This window comes from Symphodus melops, assembly GCF_947650265.1.
Source record: "Symphodus melops genome assembly, chromosome: 2".
Classification (NCBI taxonomy): domain Eukaryota; kingdom Metazoa; phylum Chordata; class Actinopteri; order Labriformes; family Labridae; genus Symphodus; species Symphodus melops.
Window position 1 is genome coordinate 477,291 of NC_136692.1, and position 22,500 is coordinate 499,790.

General features: G+C 50.3%; 5 protein-coding genes and 1 long non-coding RNA gene across 12 annotated transcripts in view; 4 read left to right on the plus strand and 2 right to left on the minus strand.

The window, feature by feature from the left end:
* LOC306819739 (echinoderm microtubule-associated protein-like 6) overlaps positions 1 to 4,354 on the plus strand; it is a 21,785-nt gene extending 17,431 nt beyond the window's left edge. For all 5 annotated transcript variants that reach the window (XM_079337269.1, XM_079337270.1, XM_079337271.1 and 2 more), the window contains 11 exons: positions 204 to 377; positions 480 to 688; positions 769 to 926; positions 2,332 to 2,446; positions 2,624 to 2,812; positions 2,901 to 3,073; positions 3,201 to 3,363; positions 3,456 to 3,559; positions 3,722 to 3,875; positions 3,941 to 4,041; positions 4,109 to 4,354. In XM_079337269.1, the coding sequence (XP_079193395.1) occupies positions 204 to 377; positions 480 to 688; positions 769 to 926; positions 2,332 to 2,446; positions 2,624 to 2,812; positions 2,901 to 3,073; positions 3,201 to 3,363; positions 3,456 to 3,559; positions 3,722 to 3,875; positions 3,941 to 4,041; positions 4,109 to 4,133 (1,565 nt within the window). In that variant the 3' untranslated portion in view covers positions 4,134 to 4,354. The remainder of the gene's footprint in view (positions 1 to 203; positions 378 to 479; positions 689 to 768; positions 927 to 2,331; positions 2,447 to 2,623; positions 2,813 to 2,900; positions 3,074 to 3,200; positions 3,364 to 3,455; positions 3,560 to 3,721; positions 3,876 to 3,940; positions 4,042 to 4,108) is intronic.
* A 2,895-nt stretch (positions 4,355 to 7,249) lies between these two features.
* Positions 7,250 to 13,028, plus strand: mtif2 (mitochondrial translational initiation factor 2). The gene is made up of 14 exons (XM_079338637.1): positions 7,250 to 7,392; positions 7,942 to 8,102; positions 8,176 to 8,299; positions 8,385 to 8,556; positions 8,659 to 8,819; positions 8,901 to 9,077; positions 9,145 to 9,284; positions 9,396 to 9,520; positions 9,837 to 10,041; positions 10,113 to 10,365; positions 10,447 to 10,587; positions 10,676 to 10,840; positions 10,984 to 11,124; positions 12,479 to 13,028. The coding sequence occupies exons 2-14, from the start codon at positions 7,944 to 7,946 to the stop codon at positions 12,646 to 12,648; spliced, it is 2,133 nt and encodes a 710-aa protein (XP_079194763.1). The 5' UTR covers positions 7,250 to 7,392; positions 7,942 to 7,943; the 3' UTR covers positions 12,649 to 13,028.
* Positions 11,123 to 11,669, plus strand: LOC306820708. The gene is made up of 3 exons (XR_013778694.1): positions 11,123 to 11,199; positions 11,312 to 11,443; positions 11,579 to 11,669. It is a non-coding gene; the product is annotated as an uncharacterized lncRNA (long non-coding RNA).
* sde2 (SDE2 telomere maintenance homolog (S. pombe)) lies at positions 13,002 to 15,555 on the minus strand. The gene is made up of 7 exons (XM_079338638.1): positions 15,397 to 15,555; positions 15,040 to 15,163; positions 14,833 to 14,944; positions 14,583 to 14,752; positions 14,377 to 14,509; positions 13,557 to 14,226; positions 13,002 to 13,484 (listed from the first exon to the last, which is right to left on the minus strand). Exons 1-7 carry the CDS (start codon positions 15,496 to 15,498, stop codon positions 13,245 to 13,247), a joined length of 1,551 nt encoding a protein of 516 aa, XP_079194764.1. The 5' UTR covers positions 15,499 to 15,555; the 3' UTR covers positions 13,002 to 13,244.
* Positions 15,556 to 16,479: 924 nt separating this feature from the next.
* On the plus strand, positions 16,480 to 17,229 carry mrps28 (mitochondrial ribosomal protein S28). Its single transcript, XM_079337961.1, has one exon. It carries the CDS (start codon positions 16,526 to 16,528, stop codon positions 17,093 to 17,095), a length of 570 nt encoding a protein of 189 aa, XP_079194087.1. The 5' UTR covers positions 16,480 to 16,525; the 3' UTR covers positions 17,096 to 17,229.
* A 2,848-nt stretch (positions 17,230 to 20,077) lies between these two features.
* The window catches only part of LOC306820272 (calpain-1 catalytic subunit-like), a 16,085-nt gene continuing 13,662 nt past the window's right edge, over positions 20,078 to 22,500 (minus strand). For all 3 annotated transcript variants that reach the window (XM_079338082.1, XM_079338081.1, XM_079338083.1), the window contains 2 exons: positions 20,413 to 20,471; positions 20,078 to 20,255 (listed from right to left, as the gene is read on the minus strand). In XM_079338082.1, the coding sequence (XP_079194208.1) occupies positions 20,229 to 20,255; positions 20,413 to 20,471 (86 nt within the window). In that variant the 3' untranslated portion in view covers positions 20,078 to 20,228. The remainder of the gene's footprint in view (positions 20,256 to 20,412; positions 20,472 to 22,500) is intronic.

Below are 22,500 nucleotides of genomic sequence, written 5' to 3' on the forward strand. Positions count from 1 at the left end.
TTGCACCCTTAGCTCCTGGGTCCTTGCACCCTTAACTCCTGGGTCCTTGCACCCTTAGCTCCTGGGTCCTTGCACCCTTAGCTCCTGGGTCCTTGCACCCTTAGCTCCTGGGTCCTTGCACCCTTAGATCCTGGTCCCTTGCTGCCGTGGTTGTGTGGCGCCTGAGTTGTGTGGTTCCTGTGTTTGTGGTTGATTCTTTACAGGCCTCGCTCCGTCCATCCACGTGTGGGACGCCATGACCAAGCAGACGCTGTCCATCCTCCGCTGCTCCCACGCCAAAGGTGTCGGCTACGTCAACTTCAGCGCCACGGGGAAGCTGCTGCTGTCGGTGGGGGTGGAGCCTGAACACACCATCACAGTGTGGAGGTGGCAGGAAGGTAGGAACGCCGCTCTCATGTCCTCAAGTGTTTCACATTTATGACCAAGCAGAGGCGGCGCCCTCTGGGGGTTAAACGTGGCGCCCTTCTTCGACCTTTCAGGCTCCAAGGTGACGAGTAAAGGAGGCCACGCTGAGCGGATCCTGGTGGTGGAGTTCAGGCCGGACTCTGACACTCAGTTTGTGTCAGTGGGCATCAAACACATCAAGTTCTGGACTCTGGTCGGAGGGTCTCTGGTGTATAAGAAAGGAGTGATCGGCTCGGTGGAGGACGGCCGCATGCAGACCATGCTGTCTGTGGCCTTCGGCGCCGTAAGATCAACCGCTCCGACTCGTCTTGTTTACAGTCCAATAAATAAATGTTGTAACTGAGTCGCTGTTTGTCCTTCCAGAACAACCTGACCTTCACCGGTGCCATCAACGGAGACGTGTACGTGTGGAGGGAACACTTCCTGGTTCGTGTGGTGGCGAAGGCGCACAGCGGTCCAGTCTTCACCATGTACACAACCCTGAGGGACGGACTCATCGTGACCGGGGGCAAAGAGCGCCCGTGAGTGGTCACACTTAACCTGAACACACACTTGTTTCATGCAGCCTGGGTCCAGACTTGGAGTACCGGGGTGAGATCCTGGTCTAGACCTGGTTTGTAAGTCACAGAAGACGATCCACATGATGGGCGGAGCCTCACCATGTGACGGGCGGAGCCTCACCATGTGATGGGCGGGGCCTCACCATGTGACGGGCGGGGCCTCACCATGTGACGGGCGGGGCCTCATTGTATGATGGGTGGAGCCTCACCATGTGACAGGCGGAGCCTCATTGTATGATGGGTGGAGCCTCACCATGTGACGGGCGGAGCCTCATTATATGATGGGTGGAGCCTCACCATGTGACGGGCGGAGCCTCATTGTATGATGGTGGAGCCTCATTGTATGATGGGCGGAGCCTCACCATGTGACAGGCGGAGCCTCACCATGTGACGGGCGGAGCCTCATTGTATGATGGGTGGAGCCTCACCATGTGACGGGCGGAGCCTCATTGTATGATGGGTGGAGCCTCATTGTATGATGGGTGGAGCCTCATTGTATGATGGGCGGAGCCTCACCATGTGACAGGCGGAGCCTCACCATGTGACGGGCGGGGCCTCACCATGTGACGGGCAGAGCCTCATTGTATGACGGGCGGAGCCTCATTGTATGATGGGCGGAGCCTCACCATGTGACAGGTGGAGCCTCACCATGTGACGGGTGGAGCCTCACCATGTGACGGGCGGGGCCTCACCATGTGACGGGCGGAGCCTCACCATGTGACGGGTGGAGCCTCATTGTATGATGGGCGGAGCCTCACCATGTGACGGGCGGGGCCTCACCATGTGACAGGTGGAGCCTCACCATGTGACGGGTGGAGCCTCACCATGTGACGGGCGGGGCCTCACCATGTGACGGGTGGAGCCTCACCATGTGACGGGTGGAGCCTCACCATGTGACGGGTGGGGCCTCACCATGTGACGGGTGGAGCCTCACCATGTGATGGGCGGGGCCTCACCATGTGACGGGCGGGGCCTCACCATGTGATGGGTGGAGCCTCACCATGTGATGGGCGGGGCCTCACCATGTGATGGGTGGAGCCTCACCATGTGATGGGTGGAGCCTCACCATGTGACAGGCTGTTGGCGGGGCCTCACCATGTGATGGGCGGGGCCTCACCATGTGACAGGCTGTTGGCGGGGCCTCACCATGTGACGGGCGGGGCCTCACCATGTGACAGGCTGTTGGCGGGGCCTCACCATGTGATGGGCGGGGCCTCACCATGTGATGGGTGGAGCCTCACCATGTGACGGGCGGGGCCTCACCATGTGACGGGCGGAGCCTCACCATGTGACGGGCGGGGCCTCACCATGTGACGGGCGGTTGGTCAGGGGGCGAGAAGGTCACGCGTGTCTGTGTTTGTGGCAGGACGAAAGAGGGCGGAGCCGTGAAGCTTTGGGACCAGGAGATGAAGCGCTGCAGAGCGTTCCAGCTGGAGACCGGGCAGCCGGTGGAGAACGTGCGCTCCGTCTGCAGAGGGAAGGTATGACATCATCACTTCATCATACCAGAGTCTGACTCGGCATAAAACAAAACATGATGTCAGCGGTTTTTTTATTTGATGCAGTCGCCGAAATGCTGAGTCATGTTTTCACATAGTGGTTAGAACAGAAGAGTGACACAGTGAACAGGACTCTCTGATTGGTCCTGATGGTTTCAGGGTAAAATCCTGGTGGGAACCAAAGACGGCGAGATCATAGAGGTCGGAGAAAAGAACGCCGCCTCCAACACCATGATCAACGGACACACTCAGGGGGGCATCTGGGGTTTGGCCACGCACCCTTTCAAAGACGTCTTCATCTCTGCCAGCGATGACGGGACCATCCGGATCTGGGACCTGGCTGATAAGGTAGAGTCTGAGGACCGAGGGGGGGGGGGGGGGGGGAGTACGGAGGTCTTTGAATGCATCATGTGACCATATCCTGGTTGTGTTTTAGAAACTCCTGAATAAGGTGAGTCTGGGTCATCCTGCCAAGTGCACGTCCTACAGTCCAAACGGGGAGATGGTCTCCATCGGGATGCAGAACGGAGAGTTCATCGTCCTGCTGGTCAACTCTCTGACCGTGTGGGGCAAGAAGAGAGACCGCAGCGTGGCCATCCAGGACATCCGGTACACACACACACACACACACACACACACACACACACACACACACACACACACACACACACACACACACACACACACACACACACACACAGCCTCTGCTCACTCAGCGTGTCTCCTGCTGGTTCAGGTTCAGTCCAGATAACAGGTTCTTGGCGGTGGGTTCGGTGGACAGTGCCGTGGATTTCTACGACCTTTCTCTGGGTCCGTCCTTGAACAGGATTGGCTACTGTAAAGACATCCCCGGCTTCGTGATCCAGATCGACTTCTCCGCTGACAGCCGACACATCCAGGTAACGAACGCTTCAGACCTGGACTCAGTAAGAACCTGGAGGACCCGGGTGAGGTCCAGGCATTAACGGCTCCTCCTTGATTTGCGTCCCAGGTGTCCACCAGCACCTACAGCCGGCAGGTGCACGAGGCGCCCTCGGGGAGAGTGCTCACAGATCAGGCTGTCTTAGAGAGGATCACCTGGGCTACCTGGACCAGGTACACAGACCAGGGGAACCAGACCCGGGGCTATCAGAACCCCCCTGGGAACTGTAGTCCACCAGACCTGTGGACCCTGAACACTTCAGGGAGAGAACAATCATGTAGATCTGTTGTCATGGCGACAGCTGATCCTGTTTCACCTTGTGTTTCCTTTCCCAGCATCCTCGGCGACGAGGTCCTCGGCGTTTGGCCTCGTAACACGGAGAAGGCCGACGTGAACTGCGCTTGTGTTTCGCACGCCGGGCTCAACCTGGTGACCGGAGACGACTTCGGACTCATCAAGCTCTTCGAGTTCCCGTGTGCAGAGAAATTCGTAAGTGTGAAAATAGTGAAATGTGTGACGTCAGAGCGAAACGCTGATCACGTCTCGTCTCACAGGCCAAACACAAACGATACTTCGGCCACTCGGCGCACGTCACCAACGTCCGCTTCTCCTGCGACGATAAATACGTCATCAGTGCTGGAGGCAGCGACTGCAGGTGAGACAGGAAGTGCATCATCAAAGGTTCCAGAACAGGAAGTTTACCGTCTGTTTCTCCTCCACAGTTTGTTTGTGTGGAAATGTCAGTGAAGCTCCTCCTCCTCCGCTGATGCTGCTCGCGCCCGCTGAGCTCCGCCCCCTGAAGAGAATCCACCACAGAGTGTCAGAGGTGCGAGCGAGTACTCGTGAAATATTAATAATCCTTTTGTAGTCCAGCTTTTTAAAATACGACGTTAAAAAAGGAGAACAGAAGACGAAGCTGCACCGCGGTCTCACCCGGCGCCGCCACGGGACATCAAGCACGCAGGAGGTACCCGTATGATGTCACCAACTCCAGCCAATCAGAACACAGCATGATGACACTTGGCTCTTAAAAGTCCCATAAACCTTAATTGACCTTTGACCCATCAGGCCTCCAGCTGACCCGTCCAGCCTGGACATCAAGTCATCCTGTCCTGCCAGTCATTTACTGGCTGTGCCAGTAATCATTTAATCATCTAATATAGTCATGTAATATATTAATAATCATCTAATATATTATATATTAATATATTATTAATAATAATTTAATATAGTCATGTAACACATGAATATATTAAACACACATTGCGTGGCAGCCGTATTCAAACAGAACGATTACTCGAGTACTCGCTTGAATCATTTCTGCTTCTGACTGCTGCTGGCAGACTGGATCCTGTGGCGTGTTCTGCCGGGCGAGGCTCCGCCCCCTCCCTCCGTCCAATGAGATGCATCCCTGTGGAAGTTGATGATGTAGCATGGTTTGTGTTTGTCAGTGCCTTCCTCACTAACTCTGACCAAACATTTGATACCACGTGGTGCTATGAGCCGGGTCGTTTAGGGCTTCTTACTGAGTGCTGTGCTCGTCTCGTTTTTGTATCTCGTACTGTCTCGTGATGATGATGACGCAGTTTGGCTGCTCTGCACTGAAAACCTACAGAAAGATGGATCAGCTGATCCCAGCTAACAAGAAAACATAGATTATAAAGAAAAGAGAAAAAATCTACCTCAGAAAACTATCAAGAGAAACGACATCATAGAAAATCCTATCTACGGTAGAAATAGATGTTCTGATATGTGACGGAGCACATGTTGTTGTGGTGACGTAGTTTATGTTTTTATGTCCACTGTACAAATAAAACTTGAAGAAACTGAACGTTTCAAATATTTAAAGGGAAAAAGCTGCAGTGACTTTCCTCTGTGATCAGACGTGAAGGAAACCTGCAGCTGCCAGTATGTCCTCCTTCTAGCTTTAGATCCTGCTCCTGAAGGGTCTGGATTTGATTGGACCAGAGAAGGTAGGCGGGGCTTTGAAACATGGAGAGAGGTTAGAACGCAGAAAGCTTTACAGACCCATGCAGAGCTGGCTAAACACTGAAGCTACAGTGTCTCTACATGCAGAGCTGGCTAAACACTGAAGCTACAGTGTCCCCCACATGCAGAGCTGGCTAAACACTGAAGCTACAGTGTCTCTACATGCAGAGCTGGCTAAACACTGAAGCTACAGTGTCCACCACATGCAGAGCTGGCTAAACACTGAAGCTACAGTGTCCACCACATGCAGAGCTGGCTAAACACTGAAGCTACAGTGTCCACCACATGCAGAGCTGGCTAAACACTGAAGCTACAGTGTCCACCACATGCAGAGCTGGCTAATCACTGAAGCTACAGTGTCCACCACATGCAGAGCTGGCTAAACACTGAAGCTACAGTGTCCACCACATGCTGACCTGTGTGAGAGGAGGGGGCGGGGCCAGCTCTCTGTGATGAGTAGAGTTTAGACTGCAGTACTCATTTTAAACACTAGGGGGCGGAGCTACAGACTGCTCCTTTAAAGGAATCTTTGCAAACAATCCAAATTCTATCTTCAGTTTCCGACTTGGACAAACAAACATCTTCTGATAAAGTCTCAAACAGTTTTTTCTCTTTCTGGTTAAAAAAATTATTGAATTTATTTATCGTATTTATGAAATAGTTTATAGGTGTCAGACGTGATAATGACTGTTGTTGCTGCTGGAGAGAAACATGTTTAATGTTAAAGTGTAAAGGGTTAATAATCTAATCTTCATAAATAGCACAAAAACAACATGGATGCTACAACCGACGTTTCTGCAGCGAGAAGAAGAAATCTATAATTTCACCTCATTTTGTTGTTTTGTTGATGTTTGTAGTTTGTTTTATAAATAAAGGAGGGTGGGTGGAGTCAGACTCATCGGGAGGACCTGATGAAATCCTGTAGTCTGTGACGTGTGGTTCTTTTTGTGAGACTGAAGACTAGAGATCTGTTTCCTGATGTGAGTGAACTTATTGAACCCGTCTGATCCAGGCTCACGTCTGATTGGACGACTCGTGGAGTCCCACAGGGTTCAACGTTCGGCCCACTTTCATTTGATAAAACCTGGAGACGACATGTTTTATATTGAGCAGCTGAAAGGTCTCACAAAGCAACAAACACATCAGGACATTTTGTGTAATTACAGATTTGAATTCACTGAAAACACAAACGGCTGTTGTGGTTTTGTGAAGTGTTTCTTCAGACGGACGCTCGTCTCTGTAGCCGGATGTTTGCAGCCTGCTGGACATCTTCAGATGAAATCCTGCTGTTTCCTCAGAGCACAGACAGAAGTCACAGGTGTGTTAGCCTTAGCTTAGCACAAACTCTGTTTGGTGTTTCATCTCCTCCTGCTGCTGTTTCACTGAACAGGACGTCGACTCTGCTCTGGTTTCTTTTTGGTTCAGTTTGCCAAAAATCTGTTTGGATCTTTTTTATGTTTCTGTTTGATCGGATGCAAAGTTTACAGCGAAAAAATAATGGTGTTAAAATGTCAAAATAAATGTTTTACAATAAAAGTTTAAGTATGAAAGAGAAAGTGTTGGCTTTGAGATTTGTTGTGAGAATCATGATGTTAACATTGTTTAGATTATGTGATTTATTTATCCATCAAACAATTTGAAGTCAAGAAAACTGTCTCCTATTTTATTATAACCTTAATTTATTACTTTATTATTATATTACATTATATTATATTACTACCAGCTTTGATTCTTAAGGGTTAGTCAGTTACTAGTTTCTGTCAGGACCTGAAGACCATTTCAACAAAAACCTTTTAAAAAAATAAAGTGTATCTAGAGGAAATGACCAACCTGCTTTTAAATGTGACGCTGTCCTGTAGTTCCTCTCCGGAACAGCAGGCGGCGCGCGCGGCTCGCTCACCTGTCAGCTAACTGTCATGGCGGCTCCCTGTCGGAGGTTTAGCTCACGGTGAAACTGTCCAAACAGATGAGCGCGTGTCTTCAGGATGAGCTGAGAGGAGCGACACGTCACTGACAGGTGAGACCTGAAACGCAACCTTTACCTGAAGCTGTGTTCACGTTTCCGGTTGACCGCGGCGATCTGTGAGTACTCTGACCTCACGCGCCGCGCGCCAAAGTCCATTTACATTTTTGGTATTTTAGCGCGTGCAGGTAAACACACCTGAGATAAGTGAAGTTGAACATGTTCTTGTGGAACAGTCGGTTCTGATGTGGAGTTCGGCTCTGATCATAAAAACATCAAACACTTTGTTTTTCATTATTTCTGACTTTAATCTTCTCGCTCATCAGATGTTTGATCGGATATTTTACCTGCTGTCGTTTCTCTGTTTCAACATTTTTAAAGTTTTCAAACAGTTTTTTATCTGTATTAAATTCTGCATCACGAGCTGAACTGACCCACCTGCTCACTCAGGTGTTTGTTCACGCGCTCTCTACACAGTGAAAAGGTGAGCTGGGTTTTTAACTGTGAGCTTCAGATTTCTAATTCGGCTCATAAAATCATCCAATCAGCGCTGTCCTTTTTTGTTTGTGACGTCAGAGGTCCTCTCCTCTCTTGCCTCTGCAGAGATGAATGTGATGTCATCAGTGGCGCGAGGGGCCCGGCGGCTGGTCCATGCAGACCCGGTTCTGCTGAGTAACTTCCTGTCTCTGCCCCTCCTCTGTCCCGCCCGAAGCTCCGCCCCCATGCTCACCTGTCCACAGAGCAGGTGGTATGCCTCCAAACAGGTGAGTTTGTGTTTTTTAACTAAAAATGGGAGGGGGTGGTGACGTCTCCTCCCTGATTGGTTTGTGTGTGCAGGTCAAAGGTCATAAGAAGGAGCAGAAGAGCCAGAAGGTGAAGCCTAAAGTGGAGAAACAGGAAGTGGAGATCAGGCAGACGATGACGGCGGCGGCGCTCGCCGAGGCCATGAACAAAGACTTTGGTAACAATGTGGCGTCCCTCTCAGTGTCAGCCACGGTCGCGGTGTCAATAAAGTTTGATTGAAATACCCCCCCCCCCCCCCGTAGATCACGTGCTGGAGGCTCTGCTGAACACGCCGCTGGACCTGGACTCTCTGGAGCCGGACTCGGTGCTGGACGAGAGGTGGATCAAGGAGGTGGTGACTCGCTCGGGCATGAAGTTCAGATGGGCCAAACTGAGCGAGAGCCGCGAGCGAGCCAATAAAGACGCACGCAGGAGGTACCCGTATGATGTCACCACCTCCAGCCAATCAGAACACAGCATGACCACACTCGGCTTTTAAAAAGTCCCATAAACCTTAATTGACCTTTGACCCATCAGGCCTCCAGCTGACCCGTCCAGCCTGAAGCCCCGCCCCCCCGTGGTCACCATCATGGGTCACGTGGATCACGGTAAGACGACGCTGCTGGACAGTCTGAGGAAGAGTCAGATCGTTTCCACGGAGGCCGGAGGAATCACGCAGCACATCGGAGCCTTTCTGGGTAACAAAAAACAAAAACTTTATCGACAGTGAAAGTGAACGACATGAAGACTGATCACACCTGGGGGGGTCTTTCCTCCAGTCCTGCTGCCGACAGGTGAGACCATCACCTTTCTGGACACTCCAGGTCACGCTGCCTTTTCCTCCATGAGAGCCCGGGGAGCCAACGCCACAGACATTGTGGTTCTGGTGGTGGCGGCCGACGACGGCGTCATGAACCAGACGGTGGAGTCCATCCAGCACGCCAAGAAAGCCAAAGGTGTGAACGGCGCCCGAGGGTTCATGTTCCATTGTTTGGCGTTTCTGACGTGTGGTCTTGGTTTCAGTGCCGGTGATCGTGGCGGTGAATAAGTGTGACAAACCTCAGGCCGACCCTCAAAGAGTCAAACAGGAACTGCTCGCTCATGACATCGTCTGCGAGGAGTTCGGCGGAGACGTTCAGGCGATCCACATCTCCGCTCTCAAGGTCCGATACATCTGTGGCGCCCCCCGCAGGCGGCCGACCGCACGCAGTGTCTTCACAGCAGGTAGAGGTCGTTTTCACACAGGGTGATGATGTCATGATTGGTGTTGCCAGGGTGACAACCTGCTGGCTCTGGCCGAGGCCACGGTGGCGTTGGCTGAACTTTTGGAACTGAAGGCGGAGCCAACTGGCGCCGTGGAGGGGCTCATCATCGAGAGCCGCACGGACAAAGGCAAAGGGTGAGTGATTGATAGAACCCCGGTTCTATGAGTTCTGATGGTTCTGTTTAATAACCCCGGTTCTATGAGTTCTGGTGGTTCTGTTTAGTAACCCCGGTTCTATGAGTTCTGGTGGTTCTGTTTAGTAACCCCGGTTCTATGAGTTCTGATGGTTCTGTTTAGTAACCCCGGTTCTGATGGTTCTGTTTAGTAACCCCGGTTCTCTGAGTTCTGATGGTTCTGTTTAGTAACCCTGGTTCTGATGGTTCTGTTTAGTAACCCCGGTTCTCTGAGTTCTGATGGTTCTGTTTAGTAACCCTGGTTCTATGTTCCATAGTCCTGTGGCGACGGTAATCATCCAGCGGGGAACGTTGAAGCGAGGTTGCGTCCTCGTGGCGGGAAAGAGTTGGGCTAAAGTTCGCTTCCTGTTTGATGAGAATGGGCGGGTGGTCACGGAGGCGGGGCCTAGTGCGGCAGTGGAGGTGGTTGGCTGGAAGGAGCAGCCGTCAGCAGGAGAGGAGCTGCTGGAGGTGGAGTCAGAGGTGAGAGCACACCTGGCTGTGGGGGCGGGGCTAAAGGTCATATGATGTAACCGTGTGGTTGTGCTGAGCAGCAGAGGGCGAGGGAGGTGATGGAGTGGAGGAGCTACGAGGAGGAGCGACTGAAGCTGCAGGAGGAGCAGGGCGTCATCGAGAACAAACAGAAGCTTCACCTGGAGGAGTACAGGAAGGAGAGGGCGGGGCTTATGCACCTGAGCTGGAGGCAGAGGAAGTGGGCCATGTACAAAGCCAACAGGACGCAGTACGCCGCGAGGACGAGCGAGAGGATACAGAGCGATGAGCTGTGCCTGCCAATCATCATCAAAGGTATCTGCTCTCTGATTGGCTGCTGCCATTATGACATCACTCTGAGGTCACGACCTTACTCCTGGTGACTCTGACCTCCAGGAGACGTGGACGGCTCGGTGGAGACCCTCCTGAACATCATGGACTCTTACGAGGCGCCGCAGCAGTGTCAGCTCGACGTGCTGCACTTCGGCATCGGAGACGTTTCAGAGAACGACGTCAACATGGCCGACGCCTTCGCAGGTCAGCGAGTGACCTTTGTAGCTAACAGACACGTTAGTGATTATTCTCTTTCATCTGCTGATCGTTTCCTGTTTCCTCTCTTCTTCAGGCTCGATATACGGCTTTAATGTGGCGGCGAGCAAGTCCGTCCAGCAGCTGGCGGCGAGGCGTGGCGTTCCTTTGCGACTTCACAAAGTGATCTACAAACTGATCGACGAGCTGAAAGACGAGCTGAGCAGTAAACTGCCTCCGATCGTCTCGGAGAGCGTCATCGGTGAGGACGCTTTAAGGGTTCTCCTCTCTGACCTTTGACCTCTAAGCCTTTCTGTGAACCTGTGACATGTTTGAGGTCCTCGTTGTAGGGTCGGACAAACCAGCTCTGTGACCTGACAGGAAGTTGTTTGTCTGCTCGCTCAGGTGAGGCGACGGTGCTCGCCATGTTCGACGTCACGGTGGGGAAGAAAAAGGTTCCTGTGGCCGGCTGCAGGGTCCAGAAGGGTCAGCTGGACCAGAGACTGAAGTTCAGACTGATCCGAGGACGAGACATCGTGTGGGAGGGTAGGTCACACCTGGACCTGGTCTTAAAGGGACAGGACACCCGATGAAACTGATATTCAGTCCAGTATGTAGAGCGTTCCTTTGACGTTCTCCTGCAGGTTCCTGTGACACTCTGTAGCGTTCTCCTGCAGGTTCCTTTGACGTTCTCCTGCAGGTTCCTGTGACACTCTGCAACGTTCTCCTGCAGGTTCCTTTGACGCTCTGCAACGTTCTCCTGCAGGTTCCTTTGACGCTCTGTAACGTTCTCCTGCAGGTTCCTGTGACACTCTGCAACGTTCTCCTGCAGGTTCCTTTGACGCTCTGTGACGTTCTCCTGCAGGTTCCTTTGACGCTCTCCTGCAGGTTCCTGTGACACTCTGTAGCGTTCTCCTGCAGGTTCCTTTGACGTTCTCCTGCAGGTTCCTGTGACACTCTGTAGCGTTCTCCTGCAGGTTCCTGTGACGTTCTCCTGCAGGTTCCTTTGACGCTCTGTAACGTTCTCCTGCAGGTTCCTTTGACGCTCTGTAACGTTCTCCTGCAGGTTCCTTTGACGCTCTCCTGCAGGTTCCTTTGACGCTCTCCTGCAGGTTCCTTTGACGCTCTGTGACGTTCTCCTGCAGGTTCCTTTGACGTTCTCCTGCAGGTTCCTGTGACACTCTGTAGCGTTCTCCTGCAGGTTCCTTTGACGTTCTCCTGCAGGTTCCTGTGACACTCTGCAACGTTCTCCTGCAGGTTCCTTTGACGCTCTCCTGCTGGTTCCTTTGACGCTCTGTGACGTTCTCCTGCAGGTTCCTTTGACGCTCTGTAACGTTCTCCTGCAGGTTCCTTTGACGCTCTGTAACATTCTCCTGCAGGTTCCTTTAACGCTCTGTAACGTTCTCCTGCAGGTTCCTTTGACGCTCTCCTGCAGGTTCCTTTGACGCTCTGTGACGTTCTCCTGCAGGTTCCTTTAACGCTCTGTAACGTTCTCCTGCAGGTTCCTTTGACGCTCTCCTGCAGGTTCCTTTGACGCTCTGTAACGTTCTCCTGCAGGTTCCTTTGACGCTCTCCTGCAGGTTCCTTTGACGCTCTGTGACGTTCTCCTGCAGGTTCCTTTAACGCTCTGTAACGTTCTCCTGCAGGTTCCTTTGACGCTCTCCTGCAGGTTCCTTTGACGCTCTGTAACGTTCTCCTGCAGGTTCCTTTGACGCTCTGTAACGTTCTCCTGCAGGTTCCTTTGACGCTCTGTAACGTTCTCCTGCAGGTTCCTTTGACGCTCTGTAACGTTCTCCTGCAGGTTCCTTTGACGCTCTGTAACGTTCTCCTGCAGGTTCCTTTGACGCTCTGTAACGTTCTCCTGCAGGTTCCTTTGACGCTCTGTAACGTTCTCCTGCAGGTTCCCTGTCGGCGCTGAAGCACCACAAAGACGACGTGCAGACGGTGAAGGTGGGGATGGAGTGCGGCGTGTCGGCGGACGGTCACGGAGACTTCAGAACTGGTGATGTCATCGTGTGCTTCGAGGAGGTTCTTGCTCCACAGGTCACCTCCTGGGACCCCGGCTTCTGACCATGCAGAAGTAGAGGATCATGGGAAGTGAAGTCCTGACACAGTGACCTGAAATGTTTCAATGTATTTAAGGTGTGAATGTTTGAGACTTTTATTACAAACACCTGAACGACTCGTCAGCATGAACTCATGTAACGACCTGCTGACACCGTTACCATGGCAACACCAGTAAGGACCAAGCGTGTGCGCTGAAGAATTTAGTTTGCGTGTGGAAATGTGAAGGAAGAGTTAGTCAATCTGTTGCCATGGAAACAGATCAGTTCATTGTCAGTCTGAATTCTGTTCACGTGTTGTTTTACAGGTGATTAAAATCCCCACGCTCCCTGAACGTCACACAACAGAAGCAACAAGACTTTTTGTTTCAGACGTTTTAATAAAAATCATTCATGATTCTTTTGGTTTGTTTGAACTGAATAAAATCAAAATACAGTAAGAAGAAAATCCTGCTTTCTGATTGGACGTCAGCAGACAAAACTATGCAAACCGCTGAACTAGAGAGCCAATCACAAGCTCTCGTCTAAACTCTGCTCATTGGACGATCTTTACTCTAAAAGAATCGTCTACGATGGCGCCGGACAGCTCCGTGACCTGTGACCTCACTTCCTCTTGGCTTTGCTGGATTTGGCGAGCAGCGCGGGGTCGATCTGATCCGGGGTCAGTCCTCTGACGGAGAAGAGTCGAGCGGCGCGCTCCGTCAGCGTCCCCCCACACTTCAGACCCCAACTCATCAGCTCCCCCTTCAGGACGTCCAGACCCAAGGCCTCCAGCTCTGAGACCGAGGTCACAGAGGTCAAGTCGACCCGGGACGCGGCGGCCTGAGACGAGGTCGGCTGCTGCTGGAGAAACGACAACCAATCAGGACTGAGAACCGTTTACACAGGAAGTCTGTACTGAGCATGCTCACTGACCTGCTGCTGAGGTGAACCGCTCGACTCCTCAGAGGGTCTGCTGGTCTGGTCTGAGGCGGTCTCTGAGGGTCTGCTGGTCTGGCCTGAAGCGGTCTCTGAGGGTCTGCTGGTCTGGCCTGAAGCGGTCTCTGAGGGTCTGCTGGTCTGGTCTGAAGCGGTCTCTGAGGGTCTGCTGGTCTGGTCTGAAGCGGTCTCTGAGGGTCTGCTGGTCTGGTCTGAAGCGGTCTCTGAGGGTCTGCTGGTCTGGTCTGAAGCGGTCTCTGAGGGTCTGCTGGTCTGGTCTGAAGCGGTCTCTGAGGGTCTGCTGGTCTGGTCTAAAGCGGTCTCTGAGGGTCTGCTGGTCTGGTCTGAAGCGGTCTCTGAGGGTCTGCTGGTCTGGTCTGAAGTGGTCTCTGGGGGTCTGCTGGTCTGGTCTGAAGCGGTCTCTGAGGGTCTGCTGGTCTGGTCTGAAGCGGTCTCTGAGGGTCTGCTGGTCTGGTCTGAAGCGGTCTCTGAGGGTCTGCTGGTCTGGTCTGAAGCGGTCTCTGAGGGTCTGCTTTGCACAGCCTCGTCTGTCGGCGTTGTCATGGTAACGGCAGCAGCCCCACAGCTGGAGGAGGACGTGGATGGAGTCTCCTCCTCCTCACTGTCTTCATCATCCTCAGAGCTCAGCAGCTCGCCCACTCCGGTCCTGTTACCATGACGATAAATTAAAGCATCAACCCACCTGGGACCACGCCCCTAAACATTCACGGTTCAGCCGTCCAGAGTTTACGGCGTGGCGTGACACCAGAACTGCTTCCTGTTCTCCAGGATGTTCTGCTAGATTCTGCTGACTCACCACATACAGGCAGCGTCCGCCGTCTTCTTCTTCTTCTTCTTCTGCGGCTGCTCGCTCTGATCGGCGCTCGCTCTCTTCTTCACGGCTGAAACATCGTCGGCTCTCACCTGACCGCTCGACGCCACCTGCAGACCTGACACGGGAGACGTTCATCAAGGACACATGTTAGGAGACGCTGAAACCCTCCCACCGCCGCGCCCTCTGACCTTTGATGACCGAGTCCTCGAGGCGCTCGGACAGGTCGTGACACTGCCGCTGGTACTCGGGGTCGGTGAACATGTGTTTGGGCTCGGCCAGCTTCCTCTGCAGACGCTCCAGACGCCGCTGCTCCTTCTCCGCCTCGCGGTCCGCCTGCTTCTTCAGCCACTCCGCCATCCTGACACCACAGAAGAAGAGATGACCCCTGTTAAACACCACAGAGGAAGAAGAGTGCTGATGAAGTCATCCGTCTCTTACTCTTTCTCGTGGTTGACGTCTCGGAGGCGTCGCCCGCTCAGATCTCTGCACGCTTCACGATTCGTCGTTTTCTCAATCTGAGCGCCGAGAGCTCGCAGCATGGAGCCGAACCCTGAAACACACACAGACACACACACACACACTTATTAACACCTCAGAAGAAGAACCTCGAGTATTTCATTGGTGTGTGTACTTCCTGGGACACACCTCCCTTCCCCCCACGGAGGCGGGGCTCCAGGTGATAGACGGCGCCCTGCTGCAGAGGATCCTCCAGATCTGAGAGGCGACCATTTCTGACCACATAGAAATCCCCCGAAGAAGAAGAGGCTCCCTGTAGAGACAGACACTCAGTTCATGACCCGGGACTTTAAAACCTCCTCCCAGCAGGAAACACTCTAGAAACACTGAAGTCACGTGATAATTCATGTTGTTGTTGTGACGCAGTTAGCCTCTGTTCGTTAGCTCACACTAGCACGCCGGCTAACTCCGGTCCGCGGACTCTCTGACCCGGGTTAAATGAGGCTCAGGTGAGAACACTCACCTGGCTCAGGTGTGAACACTCACCTGTGTGCGGGTGAACCGGCTCAGCACGTCTCTGACCACCGAGCCGACCGGAAACTCCGCGTGAGAGAAGCTGAAGCTCGGAGTATTCACGAACACCTCCATGTTGGCTCCTTCAGACTGACTGGCGCAATGCGCATGCGCGGCTCTTTCTCTCGCTACTTCTTCTTCTGATGTTTTATGGTCGTTAACAAACCACGAATTTGTGCATTTCCGCCCCCTACTGGTTATTATCCAACGTGTTTTACTTTCTGTAAATAATAACGTGAAAGAAAAAAAGAAAAACGTAGATCCTGTCAATCAACTTAACTTGTCTCAGAATATCCCAAAAAATCCTGAAAAAAAATAATTCAACATTATCCTTCATACAATCAATAAAGTATCGATCCATCCAGACACCTCAGAGATCCATAACATTCAGTGTTCAGTGTGTGAACCCTGTTCTGACCCTTCTGATCACTTTCTGTTGTTTCCATATTGATTTGCTCTTCGCAGTCACTGTATATCTATCAACATCAAATGTTTTTATCAAATATAAAGACAGCATGAGATTTCAAGACAATAAATGAATAAAAAGATTTCTAAAATTAAAAATAAGTTGTCTTATCGACAAGGGGATGAAGAATGAGAAGCCGATTTCTGAGTCAGTGAGGAAATGTTACAGATTTAAATTTAAATTCATTCAAGAAATCAGGAAAACTGAGGGCCAATAGGAAAACGTGTAGTTCAACACAGAGTCACATCAATAAGAAAGTTCATGACTTTTTGTTCTGTTGGTCTTTTTGGGCCTGTGATGTAATGTTGGAAATGAAAATAAAAAGATCTTGATTAAATAAACAAACGAGCAGCTCAAGAAACGTGTTGTGATCCTGTTTGAACCAAAATATGTGAATATATGACCTGAGATGTTTTTACAACATGAGCAGATCAGTATGGAAACGCAGCCTGAGTCATTCTCTAGAAGGTTAAATGTTAACCAGGTGATAAAATATCCAGTGACACATTTTGTTTAGTAAAATAATTGCTGCTTTTATAGGTGCTGAGCCTCCTCCGAGCCGCTAGATGGCGCTGTGGGTGCTCCCTTTACCGGAACTTTAAAGACACTCTTCTTCGCTGCTTTTTATTGGACAACATGGCGACCTTGTGTAAGCTTGTGGCCAGGTGTGGAGCCCGGTCTACCTCTCTCAGGTTGATCCGGAGCTGCTCCAGCGGGGCCTCCGGCAGTGATCAGCCCGCCTCACAGACACCCAAGTCCGGCTTCGCTGCCGCCTTCGACCTGCAGTCGGAGCTCCGGCGGGAGGCTGCGGGCTCCACGGCCGGACGCAGCGGCTCCTCCCCCGGGAAGGACGAGAGCTTCGCCTCGCTGCTCCGCCAGTCCCCGCTCATGCAGATGGGTCCGGCTAAAGACAAGGTGGTGATCGGGAGGATTTATCACGTGGTCAAGGACGATCTGTACGTAGACTTTGGTGGGAAGTTCCACTGTGTGGTCGGCAGACCGGAGGACGGAGAGAAGCTGCAGCGGGGCAGCAGGGTCCGTCTGCGGCTGCAGGATCTGGAGCTCACCGCCCGCTTCCTGGGAGCCTCCACGGACACCACGCTGCTGGAGGCCCAGGCCGTCCTGCTGGGTCCCCTGGAGTCTAGGGAGGGCCGGGACACCCAGAGCAACGACGGACCGGGACAGACAGAGAGGACTGAGGCTTAAATGAGACCATGTTTAAAGTTCTGTCAGAGTTCCTCTGGACCCGAACCCTGACTGATTCTGTCTTTGAACCACAAACATTAAGATGATCAGCCTGAGGATACAGTGAGAGTGAAATAATAAATATATCAACAAGCTTTTGTCTGCAGAACCTTTTTCTGAAGTCAGTTTGACCAAAGACAGACTAAATGAAGACGCACAGAGACACTGATTTAAACAGGCGTGTAGTTAAACATGGAGTTCAGTTAACACCTCAGTAGATTCTACTGATTCTGATTCTATGATCTAAGAGAGATCGTATCATTTCACAACCTGTGGTGTCGGGAAAAGGTCACCTGAGTTCATAATCAGTCTCAGATGAAACCTTTGATCACCTTTAATATAAAACAAACCCGTCTGTAAGAATCCCTTTAAAAACTATAAACTGTCACACACACATTCTTTGTTCAGTTTCCTTTATTCAGTGTAAACATGGAGCTGCAGCTACATCTGTGCCTGTTTGACCCAGCTGACCCTGAACGCCTCCACCTGATGATGCCTTCACTGTCTGCTGTGACTGACAGGCTGGGACATACCTGACGGTCTCATCCGCACTCGCACCCTCAAGTCCACACGAGAGCGAAGCTGTTAGATCCAAACGTGTCCGTTCTTTTACACGTCACTTCTGATAGGGCGGCCAATTATTCAACAAACTAATGTAGAATATGAATATGAATAATGGTAATATGGTAATGTTTGAACAGCTGTTCAGAGTGTAAAGACATTCCTGGTACGTAGGGATCTCAGCGAGCCAGCTTGGAGAGTTGCAGGTTTGTAGTGACCCTGTGTCTCTCCACCAATCAGAGAGCTGCCTTACAGAGGAGTCTCCGTCATGTCAGTCTGCATCTCCTGAACCACATGTTTCTCCCCCAGGTTCTGATGGATGATTGTAAGCCAGCCCTGGGTTCAGGAGAGGAAACATGGTGCCTGGCGTCTCCATGTTATCTGGAGGATTAGCAAAGAAGACTTCTACAACTTGAATTTACACGTTAATACAGCTAACATGCCCTCGGGTTAGGGCCCTAACCCTAACCCTAACATGCCCTCGGGTTAGGGCCCTAACCCTAACCCTAACATGCCCTCGGGTTAGGGCCCTAACCCTAAGCCTAACATGCCCTCGGGTTAGGGCCCTAACCCTAACCCTCTTTTTAAAGCTGTAATGTGACGATCTTTGTCTCTACTCTTCACTTTATTCCTGTCAGGCCACGGACCCTTCCCCATTGGTTAGCTGTTTGAAACGTCACGGCACTACAGGGATTCTGGGTAACTGCCTTATGTGAAGTGAGGACTTGCAAGAAGGCACCCAATCAGGGTTCACAATTCTTTAGTGTGCAACTTAAGGGTCACAAGGGTGGAAGTGCGGATATAGCAACAGGAAGCAGCCTCATAAAGAAATAAATACAGAGGTCATGTAGTGTTAGCTGAGCTGTAGCGCCCTCTATCTGCAGCGGGCTGAATAAATAAAGCAGCAGGCTTCAGGACTCAGATACTGTAGGATGAATAGTACTTTAAATATATAGTACTGCAGAGCTTCACTGCTGTTTAAGGTTCCTGGTAGCAGTGAGCGTCTACACGGATGTTGGAAGACAGATGATGTCAGCACAGTACTGCAGTAACACTAAGAAATGGGAATATACTGTAATGTTACTGTAGTAATGTTACTGTAGTAATGTTACTGTAGTGTTACTGTAGTAATGTTACTGTATTGTTACTGTAGTGTTACTGTAGTAGTGTTACTGTAGTGTTACTGTAGTGTTACTGTAGTAATGTTACTGTATTGTTACTGTAGTGTTACTCTAGTAATGTTACTGTAGTAGTGTTACTGTAGTGTTACTGTAGTGTTACTGTAGTAATGTTACTGTATTGTTACTGTAGTGTTACTCTAGTAATGTTACTGTAGTAGTGTTACTGTAGTGTTACTGTAGTGTTACTGTAGTGTTACTGTAATGTTACTGTAGTGTTACTGTAATGTTACTGTAGTGTTACTGTAGTGTTACTGTATTGTTACTGTAGTAATGTCACTGTAGTGTTACTGTAATGTTACTGTAGTGTTACTGTAGTGTTACTGTAATGTTACTGTAATGTTACTGTAGTGTTACTGTAGTGTTACTGTAATGTTGCTGTAGTGTTACTGTAGTGTTACTGTAATGTTACTGTAATGTTACTGTAGTGTTACTGTAGTGTTACTGTAATGTTACTGTAGTGTTACTGTAGTGTTACTGTAATGTTACTGTAGTAATGTTACTGTAGTGTTACTGTAGTAATGTCACTGTAGTGTTACTGTAATGTTACTGTAGTGTTACTGTAATGTTACTGTAATGTTACTGTAGTGTTACTGTAATGTTACTGTAGTGTTACTGTAATGTTACTGTAGTGTTACTGTAGTGTTACTGTAGTAATGTTACTGTAGTGTTACTGTAATGTTACTGTAGTGTTACTGTAATGTTACTGTAATGTTACTGTAGTAATGTTACTGTACTGTTACTGTAATGTTGCTGTAGTGTTACTGTAATGTTACTGTAATGTTACTGTAATGTTGCTGTAGTAATGTTACTGTAATGTTACAGTATTGTTACTGTAGAAATGTTACTGTAGTAATGTTACTGTAGTGTTACTGTAGTGTTACTGTAGTAATGTTACTGTAATGTTACTGTAGTGTTACTGTAGTAATGTTACTGTAGTAATGTTACTGTAGTGTTACTGTATTGTTACTGTAATGTTACTGTAGTGTTACTGTAGTAATGTTACTGTAATGTTACAGTATTGTTACTGTAATGTTACAGTATTGTTACTGTAGTGTTACTGTAGTGTTACTGTAATGTTACTGTATTGTTACTGTAATGTTACAGTATTGTTACTGTAGTGTTACTGTAGTAATGTTACTGTATTGTTACTGTAATGTTACTGTATTGTTACAGTATTGTTACTGTAGTGTTACTGTAATGTTACAGTATTGTTACTGTAATGTTACTGTAGTAATGTTACTGTATTGTTACTGTTGTGTTACTGTGCAGCACAGTGCAGTGTTTGTTGGTACATTGGTTCCTGTTTTCTTCCTGTTGGAGGCACTTTGAAGTTTAGGTTCTGGTTTGTTTGTTCAGCCACACATGGTCACACAGAGCCACTGAGGAGGAGCAAGGACGAGGAGCAGGACAAAGAGGGGGAGGAGGAAGTGGAGAGGGAGGAGAGATTATAGAGAGAGAACATGATAGTCATAATTAATCATCATCATCATCATCGAATCATCAGAGAAAGAATAAAGTATTTTTATTGCTTCGTACCTCAACGATGTTCATCTCCGCCCTTCCTGTCCCGTCTCGATCCAGATCCTTGAATGTTTCTGAGAGGAACACAAAGCCAAAGGTGATGAGGTCAGAGGTTCTGTTTAAGATCCATCGGACAAACCAGAACCACGAGCAGCCAAGAAAACTCGGATTTATGTGATCAAAACCATGTGAACTATTTAGGTGAGAGCAGACACAACCTACACACCTGTCAGACCACCACAACCTACACACCTGTCAGACCACCACAACCTACACACCTGTCAGACCACCACAACCTACACACCTGTCAGACCACAACCTACACACCTGTCAGACCACCACAACCTACACACCTGTCAGACCACCACAACCTACACACCTGTCAGACCACCACAACCTACACACCTGTCAGACCACCACAACCTACACACCTGTCAGACCACCACAACCTACACACCTGTCAGACCACCACAACCTGCACACCTGTCAGACCACCACAACCTGCACACCTGTCAGACCACCACAACCTACACACCTGTCAGACCACCACAACCTACACACCTGTCAGACCACCACAATCTACACACCTGTCAGACCACCACAATCTACACACCTGTCAGACCACCACAATCTACACACCTGTCAGACCACCACAACCTACACACCTGTCAGACCACCACAACCTACACACCTGTCAGACCACCACAACCTACACACCTGTCAGACCACCACAACCTACACACCTGTCAGACCACAACCTACACACCTGTCAGACCACCACAACCTACACACCTGTCAGACCACCACAACCTACACACCTGTCAGACCACCACAACCTGCACACCTGTCAGACCACCACAACCTACACACCTGTCAGACCACCACAACCTACACACCTGTCAGACCACAACCTACACACCTGTCAGACCACCACAACCTACACACCTGTCAGACCACCACAACCTACACACCTGTCAGACCACCACAACCTACACACCTGTCAGACCACCACAACCTACACACCTGTCAGACCACCACATCAACCACAACCTACACACCTGTCAGACCACCACAACCTACACACCTGTCAGACCACCACAACCTACACACCTGTCAGACCACCACAACCTACACACCTGTCAGACCACAACCTACACACCTGTCAGACCACCACAACCTACACACCTGTCAGACCACCACAACCTACACACCTGTCAGACCACCACAACCTACACACCTGTCAGACCACCACAACCTACACACCTGTCAGACCACCACAACCTACACACCTGTCAGACCACCACAACCTACACACCTGTCAGACCACCACAACCTACACACCTGTCAGACCACCACAACCTACACACCTGTCAGACCACCACAACCTGCACACCTGTCAGACCACCACAACCTGCACACCTGTCAGACCACCACAACCTAGACACCTGTCATCTACACAAAAGCAGCTGTGGCTCAGTAGGGTCATTGTCTCTCAACTGGAAGGTCAGGGTTCAATCCCTAGCCCCTGCTGTCCGATGTGCCCTTGGGCATGACACTTTGGATGGATGGATAGATTCTGCTCCATCATGGTGAGTAAATATGTGTGTGTGACCTGCAGTGTGAAAGCGCTCAGATGACTACATAGAGCTGCTTCAGTTCATCTCTACTGTAACATCATGATTACTGACCAGCCAATCAGCATGTTACTTCACAGAACACAGTGAGCACAGACCAAACTGTAGATAATGATGCAACGATCAGACCAGAGCAAACGATGTGGAGGTGAGAACACTTCCTCCGCTGGTGATTGGACATGAAGAGAGACATGCAGAGAGACATGTAGAGAGACATGCAGAGAGACATGCAGAGAGACATGCAGAGAGACATGTAGAGAGACATGCAGAGAGACATGTAGAGAGACATGTAGAGAGACATGTAGAGAGACATGTAGAGAGACATGCAGAGAGACATGTAGTGAGACATGTAGAGACAGTCCGTACGTAGAGAGACATGCAGAGAGACATGCAGAGAGACATGTAGAGAGACATGTAGAGACATGTAGAGACATGTAGAGAGACATGTAGAGAGACATGCAGAGAGACA

Coding starts and splice junctions, on each gene's coding strand:
- sde2 (XM_079338638.1), bottom strand. CDS start 15,498: ATGGAGGTGTTCGTGAATACTCCGAGCTTCAGCTTCTCTCACGCGGAG. Junction 15,164..15,396: donor GCCGGTTCACCCGCACACAG/GTGAGTGTTCAC, acceptor CTGTCTCTACAG/GGAGCCTCTTCTTCTTCGGG. Junction 14,227..14,376: donor GCGGACGCTGCCTGTATGTG/GTGAGTCAGCAG, acceptor TCATGGTAACAG/GACCGGAGTGGGCGAGCTGC.
- mtif2 (XM_079338637.1), top strand. CDS start 7,944: ATGAATGTGATGTCATCAGTGGCGCGAGGGGCCCGGCGGCTGGTCCAT. Junction 8,103..8,175: donor GGTGGTATGCCTCCAAACAG/GTGAGTTTGTGT, acceptor TTGTGTGTGCAG/GTCAAAGGTCATAAGAAGGA. Junction 10,588..10,675: donor CATGGCCGACGCCTTCGCAG/GTCAGCGAGTGA, acceptor TCTCTTCTTCAG/GCTCGATATACGGCTTTAAT.
- mrps28 (XM_079337961.1), top strand. CDS start 16,526: ATGGCGACCTTGTGTAAGCTTGTGGCCAGGTGTGGAGCCCGGTCTACC.